General features: G+C 59.9%; 2 protein-coding genes across 3 annotated transcripts; one reads left to right on the top strand and one right to left on the bottom strand.

Annotated features, from left to right (window-relative positions):
• The first annotated feature begins 120 nt into the window (after positions 1-120).
• Positions 121-5,610, top strand: NAT9 (N-acetyltransferase 9 (putative)). 2 transcript variants are annotated; one of them, XM_055575073.1, is made up of 7 exons: positions 121-208; positions 827-918; positions 1,816-1,925; positions 2,472-2,615; positions 3,192-3,251; positions 3,403-3,497; positions 3,615-5,610. In XM_055575073.1, exons 2-7 carry the CDS (start codon positions 842-844, stop codon positions 3,747-3,749), a joined length of 621 nt encoding a protein of 206 aa, XP_055431048.1. In that variant the 5' UTR covers positions 121-208; positions 827-841; the 3' UTR covers positions 3,750-5,610. The 2 variants fall into 2 exon arrangements, with proteins under 2 accessions (XP_055431048.1, XP_055431047.1); XM_055575072.1 differs by having other exon boundaries at positions 197-262.
• A 1,061-nt stretch (positions 5,611-6,671) lies between these two features.
• On the bottom strand, positions 6,672-23,618 carry NHERF1 (NHERF family PDZ scaffold protein 1). The gene is made up of 6 exons (XM_055575071.1): positions 22,899-23,618; positions 12,675-12,836; positions 11,519-11,672; positions 8,940-8,980; positions 7,753-7,842; positions 6,672-7,545 (listed from the first exon to the last, which is right to left on the bottom strand). The coding sequence occupies exons 1-6, from the start codon at positions 23,361-23,363 to the stop codon at positions 7,351-7,353; spliced, it is 1,107 nt and encodes a 368-aa protein (XP_055431046.1). The 5' UTR covers positions 23,364-23,618; the 3' UTR covers positions 6,672-7,350.
• Between the last annotated feature and the right edge of the window lie 4 nt (positions 23,619-23,622).

The raw sequence follows: 23,622 nt of genomic DNA, 5'->3' as shown, positions 1-23,622 counted from the left end.
GGCTGCGCTCGCGCCTCCGCGGCCACCGTCTGCGGGGCGGAAGTAGGCGGGGCTTACGGGGCTGCGCGCGCCTCGGCGGCCGCCGTCGACAAAGCGGAAGTGAGCGGGGCGCGCGGCGAGGATTGGGTTCCTGGCGGGGGCGGGGCTGCTCGCGCCTCGGCGGCCGCCTTCTGCGGGGCGGAAATGGGCGGGGCGCGCGCCTACGCGCGTGAGTGAGGGCGGCCGTCGGCCCGGGGGAGGAAGCTGGGGTCGGGTGCGAGAGGTGGGCGCCTCTCCGGGCCGAGGAGCGACTGTGGATTTAGCCGTCCCGGGGACCCCAGTGGCCGTGGGGTTCGAGAAGCGTAGCCTATGGCCCCTCACAAAGGGCAGGCGATCGAGGCCTTCAGCCAGCCTCCCTCGAAAGTGGCCCGGGATGGGGCCCGGATGGCTCGCGAGAGCCCCGGGGTCGTTCTCTGGGAAAAGGGGTTGGAAACAGGTTTAAGACGCGGCAGAAAATGAACCGTATGGGGCGGCGTCTTAGGACTGGGACAAGTGATGGGAGTTTCGGTGATAAATCTTGGTGCTTGGGTGTGAGGCCTTCTGGGTGATGGGATGGAAGGGACAGCCCATGCTTGAAGGTTCCTTGAGATGCGAGTCCGGGATTGTTTAATTATCTTGCACCAGCCCGGTTCCTCTCCTTGCAAAGGGTTTGGAAAGGAAGAAGGATGGCGGCTCTCTCTCTCTTCTGATATCTTAGCCCCAGGAGGCGTTTAGCGAATTGAGAGCCCAGGCTCCCACACTAAGTGGGAGGAAACTCAGGTGCTGAAATCTTTGCCCTCCCCGCTAGCTGCAGGCTGCTACCATGAGGCTGAATCAGAACACCTTGCTGCTGGGGAAGAAGGTGGTGCTGGTCCCCTACACCTCAGAGCATGTGCCCAGGTAACCACTTCCCGGACATGGGCTGCAAGCCAGCTCTCCGAGGTGCGGCGAGGAGGGTCAGCCTGTCTTAGCCCAAATCTCAGAGGCTGTTTTTCTCTGAGGAGGAGACACATTTGTGCGAGAAGTCATTGCAGATAGGAAAAAGTGAAAACTGAAGCAGAGTGCAGTGACCTCCCTGGAGGAAGTCACCAGTCCTCCTATTTCTCCCTTTCACCCCACCCCTCAGCTTCCTTTTTGACCTTTCAGCAAGGAATTCCTTTCTGTAAGCTACATGTGGGTAAGGAAGAAAAAGTATTGTCTTCTCTCCTGGTTGTAAAAGAGTGCCACACCCCTGGTGCCTGTACATAGGCTCAGTTCTTGGAGACTGAGTGCTAACCTGTTGTAAAGCTGAGCCGCCGGGCTGTTGTGAGATCTGTTGTTCGGGACAGCCAGAAATGAGTCTCAGGGTGGGGCTCTTGTGGAGGCAGTTGGCGAATGTCTGGTAGAGGGGGCTGCTGGTGCTGTGGACATGTATTCCCGGCTTGTAGTTTTCCTTTGGGGGGGTTTCTGGTGCTCCGCCCTTGTGGAGATCTGTCCAGGCTTCTTTGCTGAGTTTGGCTTGCCATTATATCTCCTCAGGAATTTGAGGAATGTTTAGCTTCCGACTGCTTCCTTGCACTGACCCCTGAGACAGGAGAGGAGGCTGGACAGATAGGACTGGCTCCTGCTGTCTCTGGCTACTGGGCCTGCGGCCTTCTGCCATAGGAGCCATTATAACCCTTTCTTGGGTCTTATCTGGCCCTCTGTTAGCCCTAGGGGTTTGCCTCTCAAGCATCCGTTTCTTCATCTCATAAAACGTCAAGACTTAGGCTTCTGAATGGGTCCTGCTTGCTGAAGGGTGCCCCTCTGCCCCTGTAGGTACCACGAGTGGATGAAATCAGAGGAGCTGCAGCGTTTGACGGCTTCAGAGCCGCTGACCCTGGAGCAGGAGTACGCGATGCAGCGCAGCTGGCGGGAAGACGTGGACAGTGAGCAGCGGAGGAGGCCTGGGCCGGGCCGGTTGTGGGAGGGCTGATTCCAGAGGCTGTCCTGGGTTCCCTCCCTTTCCCATTCCCCTCTGGGCCCCCAGAAGGGTTGCCAAAAAAAGCACTTTGTGGAAAGCTGGGGAGGTGCCTGAAACCCTGAGACTGTGACACCCCCTGAAGCCAGACCCTGAGGGTGGGGGCTCATGCTTCTGCTGTCTTCCCCACTCACTGCACCGGGCCTGGAGGGATTTAGAGAAAGGAAAGCTTGTGGGGCTCTGGCTGTAAGTCAGGCCGCACCCCCTCGCGCCCCTTGCTGCAAGCCCAGTGCGGTCTTTGTGTCGCATCCCCCTCTGAGAATGCAGTCACTGTTTGCAGAAGGCCACTGTTTCCTGCAGGAGGCCACTTTCATGCTTTGTAATCAGCGGGAGGAAGCGCCAGCTCCCCTTTTCTGCCAGACTCAGAGACAGGGCTGATTCTCTGGCTCAGGTAGGAAGACTGGCCTCTGCCCTCCTGTGGGGAGAAGGTGACGACCCCATCCCCCGTCCTCAGAGTGTACCTTCATTGTGCTGGATGCAGAGAAGTGGCTGGCCCAGTCGGGCACCAGCGAAGAGAGCTGCATGGCGGGAGATGTGAACCTCTTCCTCACGGATCTCGGGGACCCCTCCTTGGGGGAGATCGAGGTCATGATTGCAGGTTCGTGCCACCTGGCCCTGCCTTCCTTCCCCTCTGGTTCTCAGATCCGCTGAACCTAAAGCTGCGGAAAGAGCTCGGTGCAAGGCCCTGGCCTTGGTGAGCCCAGCACCTGGCCTGGCAGACCACCACTTGGCACCCTGTTAGCCGCGCAGCTCACCCTCGGTGGTTCATTTTATTCCCATCTCATGCGTGGGTGTGAACTTAACCTTTGGCTTTAGGATCTGCAGGCTGCAGTCTGCCCCATCTTTGGGGTGGACTGGGGACCCCCCAAAATTAGTGCTCTTCCCTGGAGCATCTTCCTGTGCTGTGTGAGGAGCCCCCGTTTCTGTGTCCATCGTGGTCCTCAGCCTCTTTTTAAAGGGCTGTGCGCACGTGCTCGTGGGGCAGCACGCTGAGCTGAAGGGGTCAGTTTTGGGGTCAGGTTGCTGAGTGTTGTTGATCTGTGAGACCTTGGGCAAGTCGTTTAACTTCTCTGGGCCTCTGTCTCTTCATCTGCAGAATGGTACCTGTATTTGCAAGCTTCCTAGGGTTGTGAGCCAGGCATGCAGTGTCAGTGACTCTTGTCATTCCTCCTAGAGCCCAGCTGCAGGGGCCAGGGCCTGGGCACGGAGGCCGTCCTCATGATGATGCTTTATGGTGAGGCGGGCCGGGCAGGCGGTCCCAGGGGAAGGAGAGGGGTGGGGGTGAACCTTCAGGCCCAGGGGTGGGGGCAGGTGGGGTGGAGGGTCCTTGGAGGAGGGGCGGGGGGATTCATATTGCAGCTTACCCTCTTTGATTCCTTCCAAAGGAGTGACCAGGCTAGGTCTGACCAAGTTTGAGGCTAAAATTGGGCAAGGAAATGAACCGAGCATCCGGATGTTCCAAAAGCTTCACTTTGAGCAGGTGAGGCTGGTGCTGGTGAGAGGGTGAGGCTTGGGTCTGGGCGGGGGGCCCGGTGGTGCTCGGACCTGGGTCTGTAACTTAGCCGGCCCGGCCCTGCTCTGTCCCTGGCGCATGTAGGTGGCTGTGAGCAGTGTCTTCCAGGAGGTGACGCTCAGACTGATGATGAGTGAGCCGGAGCGGCAGTGGCTTCTAGAGCAGACTAGCCACGTGCAAGAGAAGCCCTACAGAGAGGGGGCGTCAGAGCCCTGCTGACAGTCGCTGCGTGGACAGGCCTCCCCGTGCGGATGGGCGTGGAAGCCTGGAGCCCTGCTGACTGCTGCGTCGACAGGCCTCCCTGTGCAGATGGGCATGGAAGCCTGGAGCCCTGCTGACAGCTGCTGCGTGGACAGGCCTCCCCGTGCGGATGGGCGTGGAAGCCTGGAGCCCTGCTGACTGCTGCGTGGATAGGCCTCCCTGTGCAGATGGCCATGGAAGCCTGGAGCCCTGCTGACAGCCGCCGCGTGGACAGGCCTCCCTGTGCAGATGGGCGTGGAAGCCTGGAGCCCTGCTGACAGCCGCCGCTTGGACAGGCCTCCCCGTGCGGATGGGCGTGGAAGCCTGGAGCCCTGCTGACAGCCGCCGCGTGGACAGGCCTCCCCGTGCAGATGGGCGTGGAAGCCTGGAGCCCTGCCGCAGGTCAACCTGGGGTGTGGAGCCTGGGGTGTGGAGCCTGGGGTGTGGGGTGCGCTGGCCCCTCTCCAGGCTGGGAATCTCCTTGTGGGGCCCTTCAGACTCTGGGCTGGACTCGGCCTTGGCCTTCCTCTGGCTGGCCGCTGTGGCTGGGCTACTCCAGGGTTAGCCTGTCCTGCCAAACCTGGACTCAGACTGGAGTGGATGGCCCGAGTCCACAGGCGGAGGAGGCAGGTAGAGGCAGCGCTGGGGACCAGCGGGGCCTATGACCCGGCAGGGCCTCCCTTTTCCCCGGAGGGGCCGCCCAGGCTCCGGCCAGGAGTGTAGTGCACTGCATGCAGCTGGCCCTTTCCTCACTGGGCCGACGGTGCGGGGCGCTTGGTGCTCAGTCGTCCTGCAGAAGCAGGAGGGTGTGACCCCAGGAGGTTTGGAAAGGAAGGAGGGAAAGTGGTGGGTGTCCTGGTTTTTGAAGCCAGTTTTGAGGGCAGGGTAAGTTAGTTCTGGACGCAGCTCCGTGTGGCTGGAGCACCCCCCGCCCCCGATGAAGCTTGGGCTTCCTGCTCAGCTGCATGGGCTGCCGGAGGAAGCGGAGGCCCCCAGGCCGTGGCCTCCTAAAGGCACCTCGCTCTCCCGGCCTCATGCCGAGGCCACGAGGGGGCGCCCGCAGCACAGACCTGAGATGGCCAGGCTGCGTGGCAACCAGCGAGCGCTTAACTGGCAGCTGGGCACCTCAGAGCCAGCGGGACAGCCTTTGACGTCTGTCTGTCATCACGCCCTGTCGTAACCCGGTGGCATGCTTTCAAAACACAATTGGAAAAAAGAACTTTGAGGGCACCTGGGGTATTTTTGTGGAGAAGGAAATGGCAACCCACTCCAGTAATCTTGCCTGGGAAATCCCATGGACAGAGGAGCCTGGTGGGCAGAGAGTCAGACACGACTGAGGGCGGGGCAGGCGCTCGCTGGAGGCCCCAGAGCTTTGGATGGCAGAGCCAGCACCGTGCCTGAGGACTCCTGGCTCCCAGGCCTCTCTCACCAGATAGGAGCATGGAAAACTAGTCTAAGATACGCCTGAGGGCTTTCCTGGCGGCTCAGTGGTAAAGAATCGCCCCCCTGCCAAAGCAGGGGATGTGAGTTCCACCCCTGGTCTGGGAAGACCACACGTGGCAGAGCAGCTGAGCCCATGCATCACAGCCACTGGTCCGGGGCTCTCGAGCACGTGAGCCACAGAACAGGTCTGTGGGCACCAGAGCCCATGCTCCGCAACAAGAGGAGCCGCCGTGGTGAGAAGCCCACACCCCGCCACTGGAGAGCAGGCCCTGCTCGCCACAGCTAGAGAAAAGCCCACGCCCCTCCGCTGGAGAGCAGCCCCTGCTCGCCGCAGCTAGAGAAAAACCCACGCAGCATGAAGAGCCTGCACAGCCATAAATAAAATCATTAAAATACACACCTGAACCTAACACGCAAACTGTTTGCTGAGGTCCCAGGCCCCTCAGTGACAGTTGCCTCTGAGCCACCCGTTCCTTCCACCTGTGCCAGCTTAATCAGAGTCAGAAGTCCTTAGGGCATCCCCACCCAGCAGGTGAGGTAGGGAGGGCCCCTCCCCAGCCTGGTGGGGCACAGGATGGGGGCAAGGGAGAGTGGGGTCAGGCCAGGCCCAGGCTAACTGCTGCAGGTGGTGCCGTGGTAAGGGTTTGGGAAGGTTTCTCTTTACCAATGGTGGAATTCTAATCTTAACAGCTCTAGTGATGATCAGATAGTGACCTTCCCTGCTTGTTCTCCTCAGTCCCAGGAGCCTGGCTTGAGTGGCCTCCGGGTGGGGTGGAGGACAGCCCAGGGCCTGCTTCCCTTCCTCCGGCCTGCCCATGAACCGAGCCCTGCAGGCCATGCTGGCAGCTGTCCAGGATGCCCTCGGGTCAGCAGCATAGAGACCCGGACCTCCCGTGGAGGAGCAGGGCCTTTCACCCTTGGAAAGTCCCCTCCACCCCACCTGCCACAAGCATGTTCCAGGGCCCAGCGGGCCGGGTCTGTCCTACCCATCCCCACAGTCAGGTCCATGGTCAGGTAAGATAAGAGTATCTGAGGGGCGGGAACACCAGCTTGGGTCATGCCTGGGAATCTGTGTCTCTCTGGCTGCAGGCAGAAAGATTACAGCCAAGCCGTCTGGCTCCATTGTGGATTGACCCTTTGAACGCTCCTGGGATCCGAGGTGGCTTTTAGAGTCCTCCCTCTGCGCACGTGGGCTCTAAGCTCCCCGTTTCCCTGATCCTCATCCCTGTAGGGCAGCCCCAGTGAGCCAAGCAAACGGGAGCCCCAGCGGGTCCTCCCACAGGACTCAAGCATGGCGTAGCCACCCAGTGGCTACAGGCTTAAGGCCCTCTGTTTAAAGCCACCCCACTTCTGGCTCCGGGCTTGGGGTCCCAGGGAGCCCTGGACAATTCTCTCAGCCATAGGCCACTCTGGGGACACACATGGACAGAGCTGCAAAGGAACACACAGAGGCCAAGGTGGTTTGGAGAAAGTAGTTGAATTTCGGGTAAGAATTTCCTTACAATTGTGTCTGGCTCAGGGTTGGGCAGGGGGTGGCCAAACCCTCCCCATGTTGCCCAGGTCTCTAGGGGTGGGAGCAGAAAAAAAAAAGTTGAAGGAAGGGTAAGGCCACTGCTACGTCCTGGATGCAACAACCCGGGAAATCATGTTAATCAAGAATCGAAAGTCCTTCTAAACTCTGTAGTACTGCACTTAAAAAATCAAAAATAAGATGCCCAAGTCACAGCTCTGAGAATGGTGGCCCCAGCCCACTCCGGGATGTTGCTGTGGTCAGAGTCCTTCCTTGATGGATCCCGGACCTGGTCATCACTTGGGGTCAGGAGGGAAGGTAATCTGTTGCCCAGTCTCAGGATCTTTGCTTGATGGAGGTCCCAGTGATGTCCCAGGAGAGTGGCGGGGGACTGCGGGTGGGCTGAAGCATCCAATGAGGAGGGGCACAGAGTCTACTTTTTGACTGGGGCAGGACAGAAAAACAGTCACCTTGTCGGAGGTAAGGGAAGAACATAGTTCTCTACAAAGATCAGATTTGCCGAGAGAGGAGATGCTGGTGCTGATTTGTGTGTTGATCTGGGGGTAAGTGGGGGAGAGGGAGTTGACTGGGTGTGGGGCTGGGCTTTGCTGGTGTGGGGGGTGCGGCTCAGAGGTTGCTGAAGAGTTCATTTTTCTTGCTCCAGTCCATCTGCGGGGCCCGTTTGCTGACGCGCTTCTGGTGGGCCCTCTCTTTGGCCACAGCCAGGGAGATGTTGAAGTCTAGGATGGGGTCGGAGGATGAGGAGGAGGTAGACGAGGGTGCTGTGGAGTCCTGTTTCTTGGGGCTGTCTTGGGAATTCAGCTGCAAAGAGGAGCAAGAGAGCGGGTCTCAGTGCCTTGGCGAGGTGCTCCCTTGAGGCCGTGCGCTGGGAAGCCAGGTCATGAGAACAGAACGTGGTTCAGTGTGTGACCTCCACGGCAGGCCGGTGTGCCAGGAGCGAGCGAGGCCTGGGAATGGACTTGCTGTCACCCAGTGCCACCCCCCGCCCGCCCAGCCAGCCAGCCGTACCTCCTCGCTGGTGTCACTGGAGGCGGTTCTTGCCAGGGGTGGCACGGGGCTCTCAGAGGCCGTCTCGGCCAGGGCTTCAGGACTGTTCTCCTGGTGCAGAAAGGAGAGGAGGCATGTGGGTGGGCATTCCCGGGGAATATGGGGCCTCGGTCTGAGCCCTGCCATACACCCCAGAGCCCCGCTGCCTGAGCCTGCCAGGGACCCGCGGGAATTTACATTTTCACATTCTTCCAAGGATCAGAGGGCAGCCGGGTTCCACCATCCAGGGCAGCGGGACCATCCCTCGTGGGATTAGCTGGATGGCTCACCCCGCCCCCGTCCTCCCAGGCAGCCTCTGGGGTTGACTCCTCCTTGGCACAGTGACCACGGAGGGGCCTCCTGGGGTGTGGGGGTGCCGGGAGACTCTGCTCGGTGTGGGGAACACCCGTGATGCCCCCTGAGTCTCTTGCAGCCCACCTGACTTGTTTACTTGGACTTGACCCCGGATTCTTGAAATCTTAACCCCCAAGCAGCCAAGAAGGGCTTCGAGGGAATAAGGTGGGGGAGGGTGAGAGACCCACAGAGGAAGTGACTGAAGGCTCAGGTGGTTCAGGGCCTTCTTGCTACACAACCCCCCAACCCCGGCAGGATACCCCAGAGAAAGGAAGCCTTGGAGCAGACCCCGAGGAGCCCTCCCGCCCTGTGGTCTGATCCCGAGGGGGCTGTCCCAGAGCCCAGGCCTTGGGCTGCAGCTGGGCACTCCACTTCTGCCTGGGTTCCTGTGGCCCCAGCTGGCACCGGGCCGCACCATCTCTCCCCCGGTCCCCACTGCCTCCTCTTCCCTTTGGCCCGGGTAGGAGGGGCTTTGTTCTCCCAACCCAGACTGGAAGTAGCAGGGCCTGGGCAGCCCACGGGCAGACACTGCCGCTCTGTTCTTGGGGGGAAGAATGGCCTCCTGTGTGGTGGGCAGCTGGAGGCGGGGCCTGTCACCCAGGATGGTGGCTGCGGAGGGCCTGGCCAGGCGGCCCGTCCCCTCTGCCTCGGCCCCAGGCTGGGGCCCTTACACGGCTTGGGGCTCGGGAGGGATCTGCCAGGAGACACCAAGTTTCCACCTGAACCAGACCGTGTCCTCCTCCTCACCACGCCCCCTCCCCCGCCTCCCGCAGCCCCAGGACTGAGCCCGAGAAGCATCAAGGCTCTGCTTTTACCTTCTCGATCTCCCCATTGGTAATGGGCTCAGGCAAGGGACCTGGATGGGGAAGAGAAGAGTGCAGGTGAGTCAGAAGCTGTGGACGGAGCAGGGCGCGGAAGGCGGGGGCCGTGGGTTTGGGTAGACCACTCGACCTTGTTCCCCAAGGTCAGTGTTTAAGTCTCTTGACTGCCACCCACTATAGTACACTGGACATTTTGACAACCCAGCAGCCGCAGACTATGTAGCATTTCACAAAACAACTTGCCTTTACTACATCACAAGGCTCTTTGATATTTCCTATTCAGTCTGATTAAAAAGACGGGGGAGGGACATGTACACTGCTATATTTAAAGTGGATAGCCAACAAGAACTTACTGTACAGCACAGGGAACTCTGCTCAGTGTTAAGTGGCGGCCTGGACGGGAGGGGGGTTTGGGAGAGAATGGATACATGTATATGTACGGCTGAGTCCCTAAGCTGTTCACCTGAAACTGTCATAACATTGTTAATCGGCTATACTCCAATACAAAATAAAAAGCTAAAGGAAAAAAGGTGCCTACTTAATTAATCCCAAGAACCACTGATGAGTAAGGAGCTGTTTGAAAAAAGCACTGTTGTAGACGGGGTTGAAATTCCAGGCAGCTGCCTCCCAACCACCCAGGAAGTTGGTTAGAAATACAGATCCCTGGGCTTTGACACCAGGGTGTTTATCTAAGTGGGTCTGGGACAGGCCTAGGAATCAGTATTTTTCTAATGCTTCCTAGGTGACGGTTGTGTCAACATAACTGGGATCACGCCCTGGTTATGACCATCAGCTGCTAAAGAACCCCAACTCCTCCTGGCCTGTGTGGGGATGGAGGGGGGCCCAGGGCTCAGGGCAGAGTCCTGGGCGTGCCGTCCCCCAGCCAGGGGGGAACCCGGTGGTGGCAGGTGGGGTCAGAGGGCGGGGACACGGCCTGGGGTCACCCTCCCAGGCCTCACTCAGGGTAGACGCCCCACCTGGCCGCAAAGGGGGCTGTTCCATCTCAGGTCAGCCTGGGTGGGTTTCTTCTGAACTCTTAGCTTAAGGTCAGGGTACGTCTTTCTCCTTGCTCTGGACCGGGGCAGGCACACCTCTCATCCAGCCCTCCCACAGTGGCTGGGCAGGGGACTGTGGGACACAGGGACCCTGACTCACCCTCCACTGTACCCTGCTCACCCGTGAGCTGTGGGCTGCTCAGCTGTGGGCAGGGGGCAGCAGCTGGGGACATGCAGAGTTACATCCACTTGGGAGGGGGACACCTGGGCAGGGGACTCGCCCCCACGCCTCCCTCTGCAGGTCCTCTGATCAGAGGCCGCAGTCATGGAGGTTCCCAGGGCCCTTCCTGCCCAGCCAGGGGGAAGAGAGAGGGTTGATGACTTGGGAGTTGGGGGAGAAGGATGCTGGGGGAGGCAGGGGAAGGTATAGGAGCAGCCAAGGGGAGTCCAGATTTCAGCTGTGTCTTCCCACACCGGGGCCTCCCTAGTGGCTCAGTGGTAGAGAATCCGCCTGCCAATTCAGGAGACCTGGGTTCCATCCCTGGGTCAGGAAGATCCCCTGGAGAAGGGCATGGTGACCCACTCCAGTATTCTGGCCTAGGAGAACTCCACAGACAGACGAGCCTGGTGGGCTGCAGACCACGGGATTGCAGAGTCAGGCGGGACTCAGCCACTAGCACTTTCCCTTTCCCACACCACACTGCCGAGAGCAAGGCTGGGGATTTCTCGGGGCCTCAGCTTTCCCCCTGATGAGGATGGGGATTATCGGACTCACCTGCTTTCCATGAACTTGGGAGACAAGGGCACAGTGGTACCCACCTCCCATGACCGGAGTCTGCTAGGGACTTCCAGGATACCCCCAGGACCCACTGGGCCCCTCCAAGCTGGCGATCTGGATTTGTGGCAAGACCTCTGTGTGGACCCCTGTGCTCCACATCTGACCCTCAAGGAAGCCCCACCCACTGCACAGTCCAAAGAAGTTCCACCCAGCGCCCCCCACCCCCCTGGGAGCTATCTTCATCTTCCCAGGGAGAAGGTCCAGACCAGGCAGCACAGTGCGGCTCAGCTCCTCCTTGTCCTGGCTCAGGCCAGGGCGGGGGAGGTGCCAGGCTTGGCAGGGTGATGGAGGGGAGGGGGAGGGCAGGGGCCCAGGGACCCACCGCTCTCTGGAGCCAGCAAGCCTGGGTTTCCAAGACAACCTGAGAGAAGGGAAGGGGAGGCACTGGGCCCCTGTCACTGGACTCTGATCTGACCAAGCCAAGGCTGGAAGCCGCCCCAGAGTTAACTGTTTCCTTGCATCGGCCCTGCCCTGAGTGCTTACCGCGGGTAGAGTCGGGCGGGCGGGGTCCCCTCCCTCTGCGGAATCAGCAACCCATTCCATCTCACCATCCCTTGTGTGGGTCCCACCCCCCACCCCCCAGCCATACTCCATCTGCAGAAACCTACTGCCTACGCCGGCTTTCTCTCCCTTAGCCTCTCCCCCAACCCACACTGCCTGCCTCCCCTCACGTGGGACCCAATAAAGTCCAGAGCACATTCCTGACCCAGGGGGGCCTCAGGCTGCCAAGCCCAGCTCACCTTGCAGGTGCTCCTGCGAAGGGATCACTTTGCATTTCTTGAAGAACTCGTCTGTCTCCCTGTCCACCACCAGCAGCTTGGCCTCGTCCCCGCCGGCCTTGATGGCGGACACCACCTCCCCGTGCGGTTTGCCCTCCACGCAGACCCCGTTCACCTGTGGGTGGGGGCAGAGGTTATCTGCATAGGTCTCAGTTCTGGGCGGGGGGCAGGTGAAGGCTGAGCTGGTTGGCAATCGGGGAACACACAGTGCCCACCCCAGCCCCCTACCCCTGCCTGTAGAGCCCTGAACCAGGCCGAGTGGTCCTCCCACTTGACGGTCGGATGGGGAGCAGGACACGTGGGAAAAGCCAAAGAAAATACCCGGCCAAGACTGAACAAACACAGCTGTGACAGACGGTTTGGGAAGGGTCTGGGAGGCCTGGGTTGGGCCCCAGCGTTTCTAGGTACTTCCCTGCCTGGGCCTTGGTTTGCTCGCCTGTAAACTGAGACGTCTTGGGAGAGCTGATCTTCCAGCTCTGAGGCTCTAAGGCTGAGATTCTGGGACCTGCCCCAGGCCCTGGGTTCATGTTTCCTCTTCTGACCGGCAGAGCACAAGGGTGCAAGAGCGTGCCTGCCAGCCTCACTCGGGGGACGGATTTCATGGCCCCCAGCCCCGCCCTGTCCCCGTGCTGGCATGGAGGCCTTGGAGAGCGGGCAACTGGCCGTGGCCCAGGCAGCTCCCTGGACGGATGCGGGATCTGTGGGCCGCTGAGCGTGTCTGCTCGGCGAGAAGAGCCCATAGGAGGTGCAAACAGGAAAGAAGTCAGTTCACCTCTCTATCTGTCCATCCATCCGTTCACCCATCTTTCCTTCCTTCTTTAAAAATCTTTTTCTTGGCTGCACCTCGCAGCTCATGAGATCTTAGTTCCCTGACCAAGGACCCAGGAGTGGAAGTGTGGCGTCCTAACCACTGGACCACCAGGGAATCCCCCATCTTTCCTTCCTTCCCTCTTGCCCATTCACCCACCATTCTCCCCTTCCCTCCCGCCCTCTCTCTAGCATCTATGGGCTGTCCAGGCCTCACGGGCTAACCAAGGAGCAGGTGGTATGTTGGCTGCCGTGGAAGAGGCCATTGGGAAGGAGGAGCCTGGGAAGGGGGCAGGAAGCCTCACGTTACCTCCACGATGCGGTCTTGGGCTCGGAGCCCCGAGGCCTCGGCGGGAGAGTCTGGGTCCACGGCTCGGATGAACTGGCCTGGCTTGGACTTGTCGCTGTGCAGGTTGAAGCCGTAACCATTGGGGCCCTTCTTCATGGCGCAGAGCCGAGGCCGAAGCTCGCGCTGTGGAGAGAAAGGAGGGGCCGTGGTTCTTCCACACCGGCCTGGGGTGCTGCCCTCCCCGCTCTGTGCCTGACCCCATCCCCTCTGACCGAGGGAGGCTCCTCAGATCCTCCAGCAGCCAGAGAATGCTGGCCAGGGACCCTGCCCTGCCGCAACCTGCCTGGGTGCCCCTGGGCACAGAGCTGCTCCTGAGTTCATGCCACTGTTCCCTCTTTCGGCAAGTGAGGGGTGGGAGCAGACTAGCTCAGGTCTCTGCCTTTCTGACATTCTAAGGTTAATCATGATATTTTTTTGGCCACACCAAGAGGCATGTGAAATCTGAGTTACCCAACCAGGGATGGAACATATGCCCCTGCATGAGACGTGTCAAGTCAACCACTGGAGCGCTAGGGAAGTCCCTTTGTCATGGTGTTTTGATGGCTACCTCATCCCTCCCAGCTAATGGCTTGGTCTGCTTCTCCCCTGGTAGCATCCCTGCCAACCTGAGTACCTGGGACAGTGACTGGGGACCCCCGGCCCTTTTGTACCCTCCTCTCTGCAGGGGGAAGCAAGGGCAGGTGGTTACTCAGAGCTGGTTTACATATTTACAGTAAAGCCTTCCCTTGCCTACATGGACTCCCGGCTTGTCCCCACCAAGCCAAAAGGCCCACCTAAAGGGAGCTGGGAGCCAGATGACCATGGGGCTGAGGGAGGTACAGCCAGGGGTCCCGGACGTCCCACCAGCAGAAGCAAGGCTGAGGACAAAGGTAGTGACAGACTGCAAAGAGCCTGCTGGATCCCAGGGAGCCTGAATGGGGAGGGGGCGGTGGAGAGCAGGGCTGGACTGTGGGGAGCCCCGTGCGGCTGTGACCTGGGGAGGACCCGCCAAGAGCCCACAGACAGGCTGTGTGCAAACACTCAGACCCTCAGCTCCCACCATCCTCGACCCAGCTTCAGCGCCTGCGGCCCAAGGGCACATTTACATGGTGGAGGGAGCTGAGGCGGTCTGAGCTCGGAGCCCACGGACGGACATGGGTTCCCTCTCCCCCAGCCCCCAAGCCTGCCAGTTTGGAATTATCACCCGGATGCCAGGCAAAGAGCAAAAGCCGAAGTCAGGGCCCTGGCCCAGCTTCCAGCTTCCCGGCTCAGTGACCCAGAGCAAGTCATTTCCTTCTTAGAGCCTTGGGTTCCTTGTTTATAGACCGTTCTTAGTGCCACCTGCCTCCCAGGGGTGCTAGGAGGTCCAGTTAACATACGTGGGAGCCCCTGTGCACGTGGGGACACCCCATCGTTGCTAATACCAGACAGTCACAGGAAGCGGAGAGGTGAGATTCCGAGGGTGGGGTGCTGGTCGCTCTGAAACCTCACTGCCCAGCTGGGAGAGAAGGCAAGGGAGGGGCGGGGCGGGGAGGACCCACAGGCCTCCTGCCCCAACCTGCCGGGCCCAGGAGGCAGCTGCCACCTGCGGTGGACTCAGTCCCCACCCCTCAGCTCCCCGGAGGATGGGGAGTGTGTGGTGGGGAGGGTGACTCTGCTTTCCTTCAGAGGCCTGGGCGGGCCTTTCAGCTTCAGGATGTTGATTGGGGGTGTAAAGAGGCCCAGACCGGAAGGAGGGTGAGGTGACAGTTAGGCTTGGCTTTACCCAATCTGGGCATCCCAGACAGGGGCAGAGGCACTTACGTGAGCATGAAAAAGGGGAGGGGGGGCCCACTCCCCAGGGACTCCCCATGCCCACCCCCTGTTGGTTGCCACCCGCCCCCCCCATCTAGTTCCGGGAGTAAGTGAGGCTCTTCTCCCCTCAAGCTAAGCCCTCCCCCAGCCCTGGGGGGGGGGCAGGAACAGGTCCGACCAGTTGCCACCACGGGGAGGCTCAGCTTTCTGTGGGCAGCACTCCGCTGTCACCCTGAGAAAGCGGGGAGGGTGAATCATGGGAAGCCAGAGGGTGGCCCGCTGTCTTCTGCCCCTCCCGCCGCCCCTGACTCCAAAGAGCCTCTCTCCCATGGGTTAGGACCCTAGCCCTAACCCCCATCCTGGAGATGGTGAAAGTGAGACCCCAGACGTGAAGCCCATAGCCCGAGCACTCCGGCAGAGGAGCCAGGACTCCACCCGGGGCTCTGACTTGGAAACCTGTGTGCCCTGCCACCATCCACGGCAGGACCCAAAGCCTAGACCGGGAGGAGGCCCACTTGGGCAAGAGCTGCAAACTCAGGCTGCAGCCTCTGCTGCGAGGGGCGGGGAGATGATGAAACCACAGGCTTCCTTCCGGAGAGGGCGGCTCAGCTGGGAGCAGGCAGGCCCGGTGGCTTCCCTTACTGATCCGGAGCACCTGGCACCCTGGGGACCCTTGCCTGGGGACCCGTCCTTTGCACCTCACGCCCCTCTGCCAGGCCATAAGGATCTCAGGAAGTGGTAGATCCCCCTCCAGGGGCCCAGGAAACCCCAGGCATTTTCTGAGGTGCTCAGGCTACTATAGAACCCCACCCAGCTCCTACCTTCCCAACCTGCCCCCCCCAGACTGGGCAGGGGGCTCCCCTTCCTTCTCGTGTTTCTCTCCACCCCTCCTCCAGCTGCCTCCAGAACTGTCACTGCCAGCTGCTGAGTCAGTCATCAAAGGAGCCTAGCCCGGCCTGGCAGAGGCTGGTGCTGTCTGGAGTCCTGGGGCAGCTCCCCGAGGCCCTGCACTGAGAAGATGCGGAGAGCTCAGGCACCGGCCAGAGTTTGGCCACCGCTGCTCTGGGCCTGGGCCCCTGGAGCTGGGGCAAGGGGAAACGTGGGCCCTCCAGGATATCCTGGGTCTGGTATGGGGCCCCCAGGAGCTCACAAGTGGCCTTGAGCTGTGGTTGCAGCTCCAGAGGGGTCTGCGCTGGAGGTGGGGTGACTTCGAGGGGAATATGGCCACAGAGTGTTTAGAGACTCAGGTGGGTGACCATGGCAGCTTGGAAGTAAAAAATCAGGATCTGCTCAGTGAGGAGACTGGCAGAGAAGTGAGAAGAGGGTCCGCGAGGCAGTGGTGGCTGAGGGTCTGTGCAAATGGGCTGGGGAGGCTGGGGCTGGACGAATCTCTCACTCCCGGGACAATACCAGAAGCGATTTCTGGAAAAGACCCCTCCAGGAGCACTGCCTCCAGATTCTTCTCCCGCGGGCTTCTCCCACTCTCCAGGTCTCAGAAGGTCCCAAACCCTGCACAGGCCTGGTGGCTGCTCCTCCACCACCTCCCCACCACCCCCAGGGAGCCCAGCCCCACCCCTGAGTGGCCGCCCAGTCACCTCCACCCACGCGGCCCAGGGGCGTCGGGCACGGAATTCAATAGGCACCATCAGCAGCCACCTGGGAGGCTGGGGAAAGTCGATACCTAATCCCGGTGACCGTCTCTGGGGAGCGAGCAGGCCAGGGCCACTCCCTGCTCCTCCCCAGGGAGGGGAGGCTGGGGGCCAACGCCCCACTGGGCCATCCCCTCCCTGGCCAATGCCATGGTGATGAGCCTTATAGAAAATATCCCACAGGCTTGCCGGCTCTGGGTCCCAAAAGGTGGGGCTGGAGGAGCAGAAGACCAGGGTGGCCAGGAGAATGGACAGAGGTGACTGGTCACTGCCCCTCCCCCAGCCCAGGCTTTATGCAAATAAGATAAGAATGGTACCTCCTGCCCCCAGCCAGGGAATCGGCCTCAGCAAGGGGGGATGGGTGGGGGGGGGGGGCGGGCGGTGGAGACAGGGAGACCTGGTCCTTCTGGTGGGGGAGGGGTGGGGATACTAGGGGGAAGGGGCCAGGGCTGCTCTGGAGACAGACCTGCGTCTGGCGCCAGCTCTTCAAGGAAACCAGGGTGGAGGAAGCGGCTCTGCCTGGGGGGCGCGTGTGACCGGGCAGCGTGCGGGCACTGTCTTTTAGGGCAGGCTGCGGAGTGACCGGGAACTCAGACCACAGGCCAGGGTCCAGGGCTCTGGGCTGAAAGCATCCTCTCCTCACCCAAAGGGAGGGATGACCAAGGGCTTGGCTGCCACTGACCCATGACCTCTGACCCCGATGTGCCTTCATGTATTTCACCCTAGAAGACCCCCACCCAAGGTCTGCACACACTGAGGAATCCCAGACAACCTCCCTTTGTGGAAAAAGAAGGGACTCTGGCCCTTGATTCCGCTGCTTCTCAGCCGGAAGGCCTCTTTCTGGAGCCTCGCAGGGTGGGGTCCAGGTGATAAGGGGGGGCGGGGGCTGGCTACCGCTCTGACACTGCCCCCCAAGGGCCCTGAGCCAGGTCCTCCCTGGCTCTTCTCTCCTGGTGCTGGCCAGAGACACACCGATGGAGTGTTTGGCTCAGGTCTCCCCAGGGCTGGGCAAGCCTGGGATGGAGCAGGCTGGTACCTGGGCTGCTGCCTGGCTGGACACCGTCCAGGCTGGCCGCTCCATGCCTGCCTGCCCGTCACCCTTCTCATCCCTTTCCCTCCTCCCAGAAGTCACTGGATTTAACTCCCGTGGGCGGTCCCAAGAGGCTCTGTAAGGACCTTCTTGGAGATTGTGAAATTGGGACTCTACTGAAATAACAAAGAGCAGCTGGCCTTTAATGAGCACTTGCTACGTGCCAAGCACCACACTGGGGCTTTTAAGTGTATTTTCTCACTAAGACCCAACTATAACTCTTCCAGGAAGGTATTACCACCCTCACTTCACAGTGGAGGAAAGCTGGGTTCAAATAGACGGCATAAATTGCTCAAGTAAATGCAGCTGATGGGAGAAGAGGGTAGACTTTGAGCTCAGATCTAGAGCGGCAAGGTAAAGAATCCTCCTGCCAAGCAGGAGACAAGGCTTCAATCCCTGGAGAAGGGAATGGCGACCCACTCCAGTATTCTTGCCTGGAGAATCCCATGGACAGAGGAGCCTGGCGGGTACAGTCCACGGGGTTGCAAAGAGCTGGGCACGACTTAACAACTAAAGCAGCTTGTCTCACAGAAACAGAAGCCAGTCATGTTGGTAACTTAGAAGGTTCCAGCAGCCATATTAAAGAGTAAAACAGAAACACAAGTAATCAATTTTAACCTTATTTAAACACAACATATCCAAAATATCATCATCCCAATAGGTAATCTAGTGAAAAGTTAGTAATGGGATATTTTACATCCTTTGGTCTGTACATCCTTCACTGCACATCTCAATTTCGACTAGCACATTTCAAGCGCTAGGAGTCACGTGCGGCCAGTGGCTGCCGAAAGGCCCATTCTACAGACCCCAGAGGTCTCAATCTCAACTATTTCTACGTCCCTACGGCCTTTGCTATTTCATTTGGGCATCACGGCCTTATAACAAGCAGAGAGAGGCTGGAGCCTTTGTCCCTGGGAAGTCAGAGCTCTGCCCTCAGTCCCACGGTTGTGAGTGATACTAGAACCCAGATCTAACCCAACAGTCAAGGTAGACCTCTGCAGGTGGGAGGCGGGGGGGTCCTTTGTGCTACAGGGGAGCCCCAGAGCCAGCAAGGGCAGCTCTCAGGCCCTGGAGATGAAGGTACAGACTGGGTCACTCTCGTCCAGGCCCATCACACGAGAAGGATGGGCCCTGGAGCCTGCCCCTTTTGGGCCAACACCTTCCATCAGGGCTGACACCTTTCCTGACCGTGTCCCCTGGAGACAGAAGCACCTGGGAACCCTGAACCCTTACAGGGAGCTGGTTCCAGCAGCCTGAACTTATGCCTATGTGATGGCCCTGGTGTGGCTCAGAATGTGATGGGCAGAGTCGGAGTGAGCGGGGTTCTCAGACACCGCCCTGCTGCAAGGTAGGGCTCACTAGCTCAGAAGCCAGGGGCCACCCCCTGAACCGATGGAGCCTCAGCCTCGACAAGCAGACAGTAGGGCCAATCTCTGTCTCACAGGGTGGTTGTGGGGATTCACTGAGCTAAGTAAGGCGTGTTTAGTACAGAGCATGTTGCCAGACACAGATAATAGCTACCATTTATTATTTATCAAGTTACAAAATGGAGAAAATAATACCTAATTTGCAGGGTTGTGGTGGGGGGGAAAAAAAGAACAATGGAATTTGTATCATTATCTTTAGGGCACAGGGCCGGGCAATTAGCAGACTCAGGAGAAATGTGGGTTTCCTTCTCTGCCTTGAGCTCCTATTACCAGAGCTCTGCTTTCTCTAAGAGGCTTGCAGCGTCCACATAACCTTGGTGAGGCCCCTTCTTCTCCTAATTCCTAACCCCTCCACTTTCTTGGGGGCTGGTGGATGGGAAGTCTACGAAGGCAGAGAAGAGCCCCCATGGAGACATGACAGGGTTCCTTGAGAAAGAAGCCCCTTTCCTCTCTCCAGGAGAATGTCTCCAGGATTGAACAGGAACCAAAGATAAGGGGGGTGGTGGGGGGTGATCCCTGGGGAATGAGAAATCCCAAGTATGCGGTTTAAGAAGAGGAACGGTTTAAGAGGAACCAACGGACACAGGAACTGTCCCACCCTGTCCCTTTCAAATCCAAACACCCTGCAGCTCAAATCCCCCTCTGCCCTCGCCGGCTCCAACTCTGTGTGAGATGAAACCTGGAAAAAGGTTGGAGGCTGCCAGCGAATTGTGCCCTCCCCGCACTGTGCCACCCAGGGTGCCTACCCGGTCTCTGCCTCTGGGATCAGCGTCAGGTGTGGCAGAAACCCACCCCCCCAGCTGGGCACTTACACTCCCCTTCCTCCCCATCATCTCATTAAATCTCCCCCACAACCCTGCAGGCTGGGAGCCTCCCTCCCCATTTCACAGAGGAAGAAGCTGAGGCTTGCAGGGAACGATGCCAGCAGGGCTGGCATTCCCAGACTTCTGGCTTTAAAATGGAAGCTGCTAGTAGACAAGAAAAAGCCAATAAGTTCTATCTGGAATTCCGATCTCTGGGTGTGCTCTCTAGGCACAAGCAGGCCCAGCTGGGCTGGGCTGAGATGACCTAGGACAAAGGTCCCCCAAGGCTGTTTAGCACTCATTCATTCATGCAAAAATTATTGAGTCCCTCCCTGCCCTGAGCCTGGACAGCGCGGGGCGATAAACGTAAATAAGCTACAGCTGTTGCCCTTGGGACTCTGAACGAGGTGGGGGGAGAGGTGAACAGATGATTCAGATACTGGGCGTTGGGGGGTGAGAAAAGTGGAAGGACAGGGAACTCATGTTGCCTGCGGGGTAGAGGAAAGGCCACCTGGGAGCTGAGTGGTCTTAGGGAGCCGAGGGTTCCCAAGGGTTTGCTGTCACCCCCAGATTAAACAAGAGGAAATGGAAGCTCAGAGAAACTTGGCCCGAGGTGGCTCGGCGAGTGCGAATACCAGGTGCAGAGGCTCAAAGCGCATGGCACTCTGGGAGGGAATCCGGCCTTGGTGTGGCTCAGTGGGCTGGGGGTGTCCGAGAGGGGCAGTGCGGGAGGGAGGCGACCAGATTGTGAAGGGCTGATTACTCAACAGTAGTGATCCCAGACTGAGCATCTAGGGATGCCAGGCTTGGCCACGGCTGCCCGTGTCCAACAGGAGGGGCAGATCCAGGCCCGGCTGCCCCCTTGGGTGAGCGTGTAATCATCACTGTGAAATGTTTATTAACCCAGAGCCTGGCCACCAGTGTTCACTGAGTGCTTACTTAGTGGAGGCTCTGAGCTACTGGCTTAACAGACATCCTCATGTGACCCACCAACCCCACGAGGCTGCTGCTGTCACTCCTGAATTAAACGAGAGGAAATGGAAGCTCAGAGAAACTTGGCTCAAGGTGGCCCCGCGAGTACAGCTGAGCAGAGGTGCTGTGGCGCCTCCCTCCCTGGGGTGGACGTGGGCCAGGCTGGAAGCACCCCACTCCTTTCTCTGAGACCAGTGCTACGAGCACCCCTTTGCCTTCTGTCCTGAACTGTTGTTGACCCAGGCCGCTCCTCCCAATGAGATGTCACCTGCCACCCTCTCTGCTTGACAACTCCCCACCAAAACCTTTTCCACTTCTGAGAACTAACGGAGATGTCATGACAGCCCCCACAAATAAATTCAGATTCAAAGTAATCAATAACATGCGAAAGCTGTATGTATCCCTTATACAGACCCTCCCCCTTGTCTTCTTGGGGAACACTGAACTCTTGTGTCTATTAACTTTTTTTTTTGGAAGACAGGGTGAGTCACCTGCATGCCCACCATACCAATTTCACAGGAATTTCCTACCAGAGGGGATTAACACTGCTGAGCGGCTACACAGAGGCTAAGGGAGATCCCAGCTCGTGGCTGGGATTCAAATGCCTGGGCGCACAAGGAGCTCAGTCCAGCACCCACTAGGGGCTCAAGCGTATTATTATTCGTAAAATCCTAGAGAAGGCAGGTGTCACTGGAATCCAGTGCTCCCATTTTATCGATGGCAGATCCAAGGCTCAGAGAAGTTCTGACTTGCTTGTTGACCCAAAATCCCAAGAGGCCTGGTGATGCTGTCCCAGGGAATGGCTGGAGGAACTGGCCGGATAAAGCATACACACGGATGCAGGGGTCACACGCCCACTTGGGGGAAACCCCATTCTGTGGTCTCCCAGAGAGCGGGAGCCAACCTCTGCTGCTTCTCAGACGGCCTGGCAGGGGAGCGCACGTGGAAGGTCAAGCCTCCATCCTGGCCTCGGCGTCCCCCACCCCTAGCAGCAAAACCGGAAGGGCAGTGGGAGGAGCTGAACATGACTGCAACTTGTGGGGGGGCGGTGTGGGTTACTTGTGCAAGTGCTAAAGTCCATAAAAAAAAAAACACAAAAACGGGAATGCTAAGTAGGTGCCCTTGGCACAAAGTTCAAACTGGATTTGTCTGGGACCAGAGATCATGAGTTCCAACTCCCTGGGGTCAACCCCCTGCCAGGGTGCTCTGACCCCACCCCCACCCTTGCCAAGGCCAGCTTGGCAGCTGCAGGAAGTGGGCACCCAGTGGCCCTGGCATTCCCAGCACCCAGCTCCGGCTGGACAGGGCTCCTGGTGACCTCACTTCTACCAAACCAGTTGGTCCTCTCAGGCTCCACCTTCAAACTGAAAGGCTCAAGTGTGCCCTTTCTGTGTCACGGGAGGCTCCTACTGGTACCACGGACACCCCTACCGGCAGGTGGAGAGCTGGTGAAGCCGAAGAGGCCCAGGGGAGGCCCTGGCCCTCCTCCCTCCAGTCTCACCTTAAGGCCTCCCCCCCTCTCTGGGCAAGGAAGGCTCAGTACAAGTCCTTCCTGCAGCTGATCCAGACTGGGGTTATAAACACCCAGCGTGGGCAGAAAGCAACCAGCCTGCTTGCTGTCCAGGGCCTGGAGTGGGACAGCCGGTGCCAGGCAAGACCACCTGCCCGTGGTGACCTCCTGGCTGCTGTCCCGCCCCCCACCCCCACAGCCAGCCACTTCTCCAAGGTCTTCCCTCCTGCTCCCAGATACGAGCTAGCTTACTCCTCACATTCCTGAGAATCATAAATCCTCCTGGGGGCAGAGCTGCCACCACCCCGGGACCAGACGCCCCTGCACCTCCTCCCTCAGCCCCGCCCCCACACATCTCCTGCAGATGGTGGAGCTTCTTTCTTAGAAGTCACGCTGGACTTCAGGAGGATGAAGTCCACCAGGCTGAAGTTAATGATACACAGGCCAGCGGGCTGTGGGGAAGGGGGGAAGGGCCCCCTCCCCTCCCCTCTCCTCCCACCGCTGCAGCTCCACACAGAAAGAGAGTGGTTATTCCTCCGGCTTTTCGAAGTCCGGCCGCTTCATTTGCCACCCCCAGGGGCCTGTGGAGGGAGCTGGCCACTCGGAGGTGGGGTGGAATTGGGGGTCCCAAAGGATCGGAGCAGATAGCCACCAACAGAGTGGAGAAAAGGGAGACTGGGCTTCCTTGAGCCGCCCTCCTTCACCCTCACTCCCTAAGGCGCTCAGGGTCCCAGCCCAGCCTGGGGATGGGACGTAGGGGTCGTGGGACGCAGCCTCAAGGCTGTAACTGCCAGTTGGCCCAGTCGGCGGGCGGAAGCAGTCTCGCCTCCGAAGAACGAGTTTCAGAAAGACAAGGCGGGGAGCAGGGCTGGGCATCCGGGGCGCCTGGGTCTCCCCACTACTCTTATCCTTCCCACCCTGTTCCATCCAGCCTCACCGCGAGGCCCGGGCCCGCACTTACCCGCTCCTGAGGGCTCTGCTCGGCCTCGCGAGGCTCTGGTGCGGCGGCCGGCGGCTCATTTTCGCCGCCAGCCCCTCGCTCCTCGGCGGCGGCGGCCGACGGTTCGGCCTGCCCGGGCCCTTCCTGGGCACGCAGCATCTCCTCCCGGACCTGGACGCCCAACTTCTGCAGCCGCTCGTCGGTCTCCGGGTCGACCACCAGCAGGCGCACGGAGTTGAGGGAGGCACGGATGCGGTTCACCACCTGCTGGTGGGTCTCCTTCTCTACGTTCTCGCCGTTCACCTCCACTAGCCGGTCTCCGGCCAGCAGTCCTGACTTCTCGGCCGGCGAGCCGGGCTCCACCAGCCGGATGTACTGGCCTACCTTGCCCTTTTCCCCGTGCAGGTGGAAGCCGTAGCCGTTCGGACCCTTCTCCAGGCAGCAGAGCCGGGGCAGTGGTGCCCCGGCCGCCGCGTCCGCGCTCATCTCGCCTGGCAACGGCTCAGTGGCGCTCAGCGGTGTCCGGAGACGGGCCGGTCCAGCTCCGCGTCCCACCCTGCGGGCAGGGAGACGAGGGCGAGAGCGGCAGGGCAGCCCAGAGAGGCCGGACGGGCCAACAAGTGAGCAGGTGTCCCGGGAGCCGCGGCGGCGAACAGCGAGGAGCCGAAGCCGGGGTTCAAACACCGATCCCCGCCCCGCGCGGCGACTGAGCGTTCCAGAAACCGCCCGGGCCGCATACCCCGGG

Source organism: Bubalus kerabau, chromosome 4 (genome assembly GCF_029407905.1).
Source record: "Bubalus kerabau isolate K-KA32 ecotype Philippines breed swamp buffalo chromosome 4, PCC_UOA_SB_1v2, whole genome shotgun sequence".
Classification (NCBI taxonomy): domain Eukaryota; kingdom Metazoa; phylum Chordata; class Mammalia; order Artiodactyla; family Bovidae; genus Bubalus; species Bubalus kerabau.
This window is presented reverse-complemented; position numbering and strand designations above follow the sequence as displayed.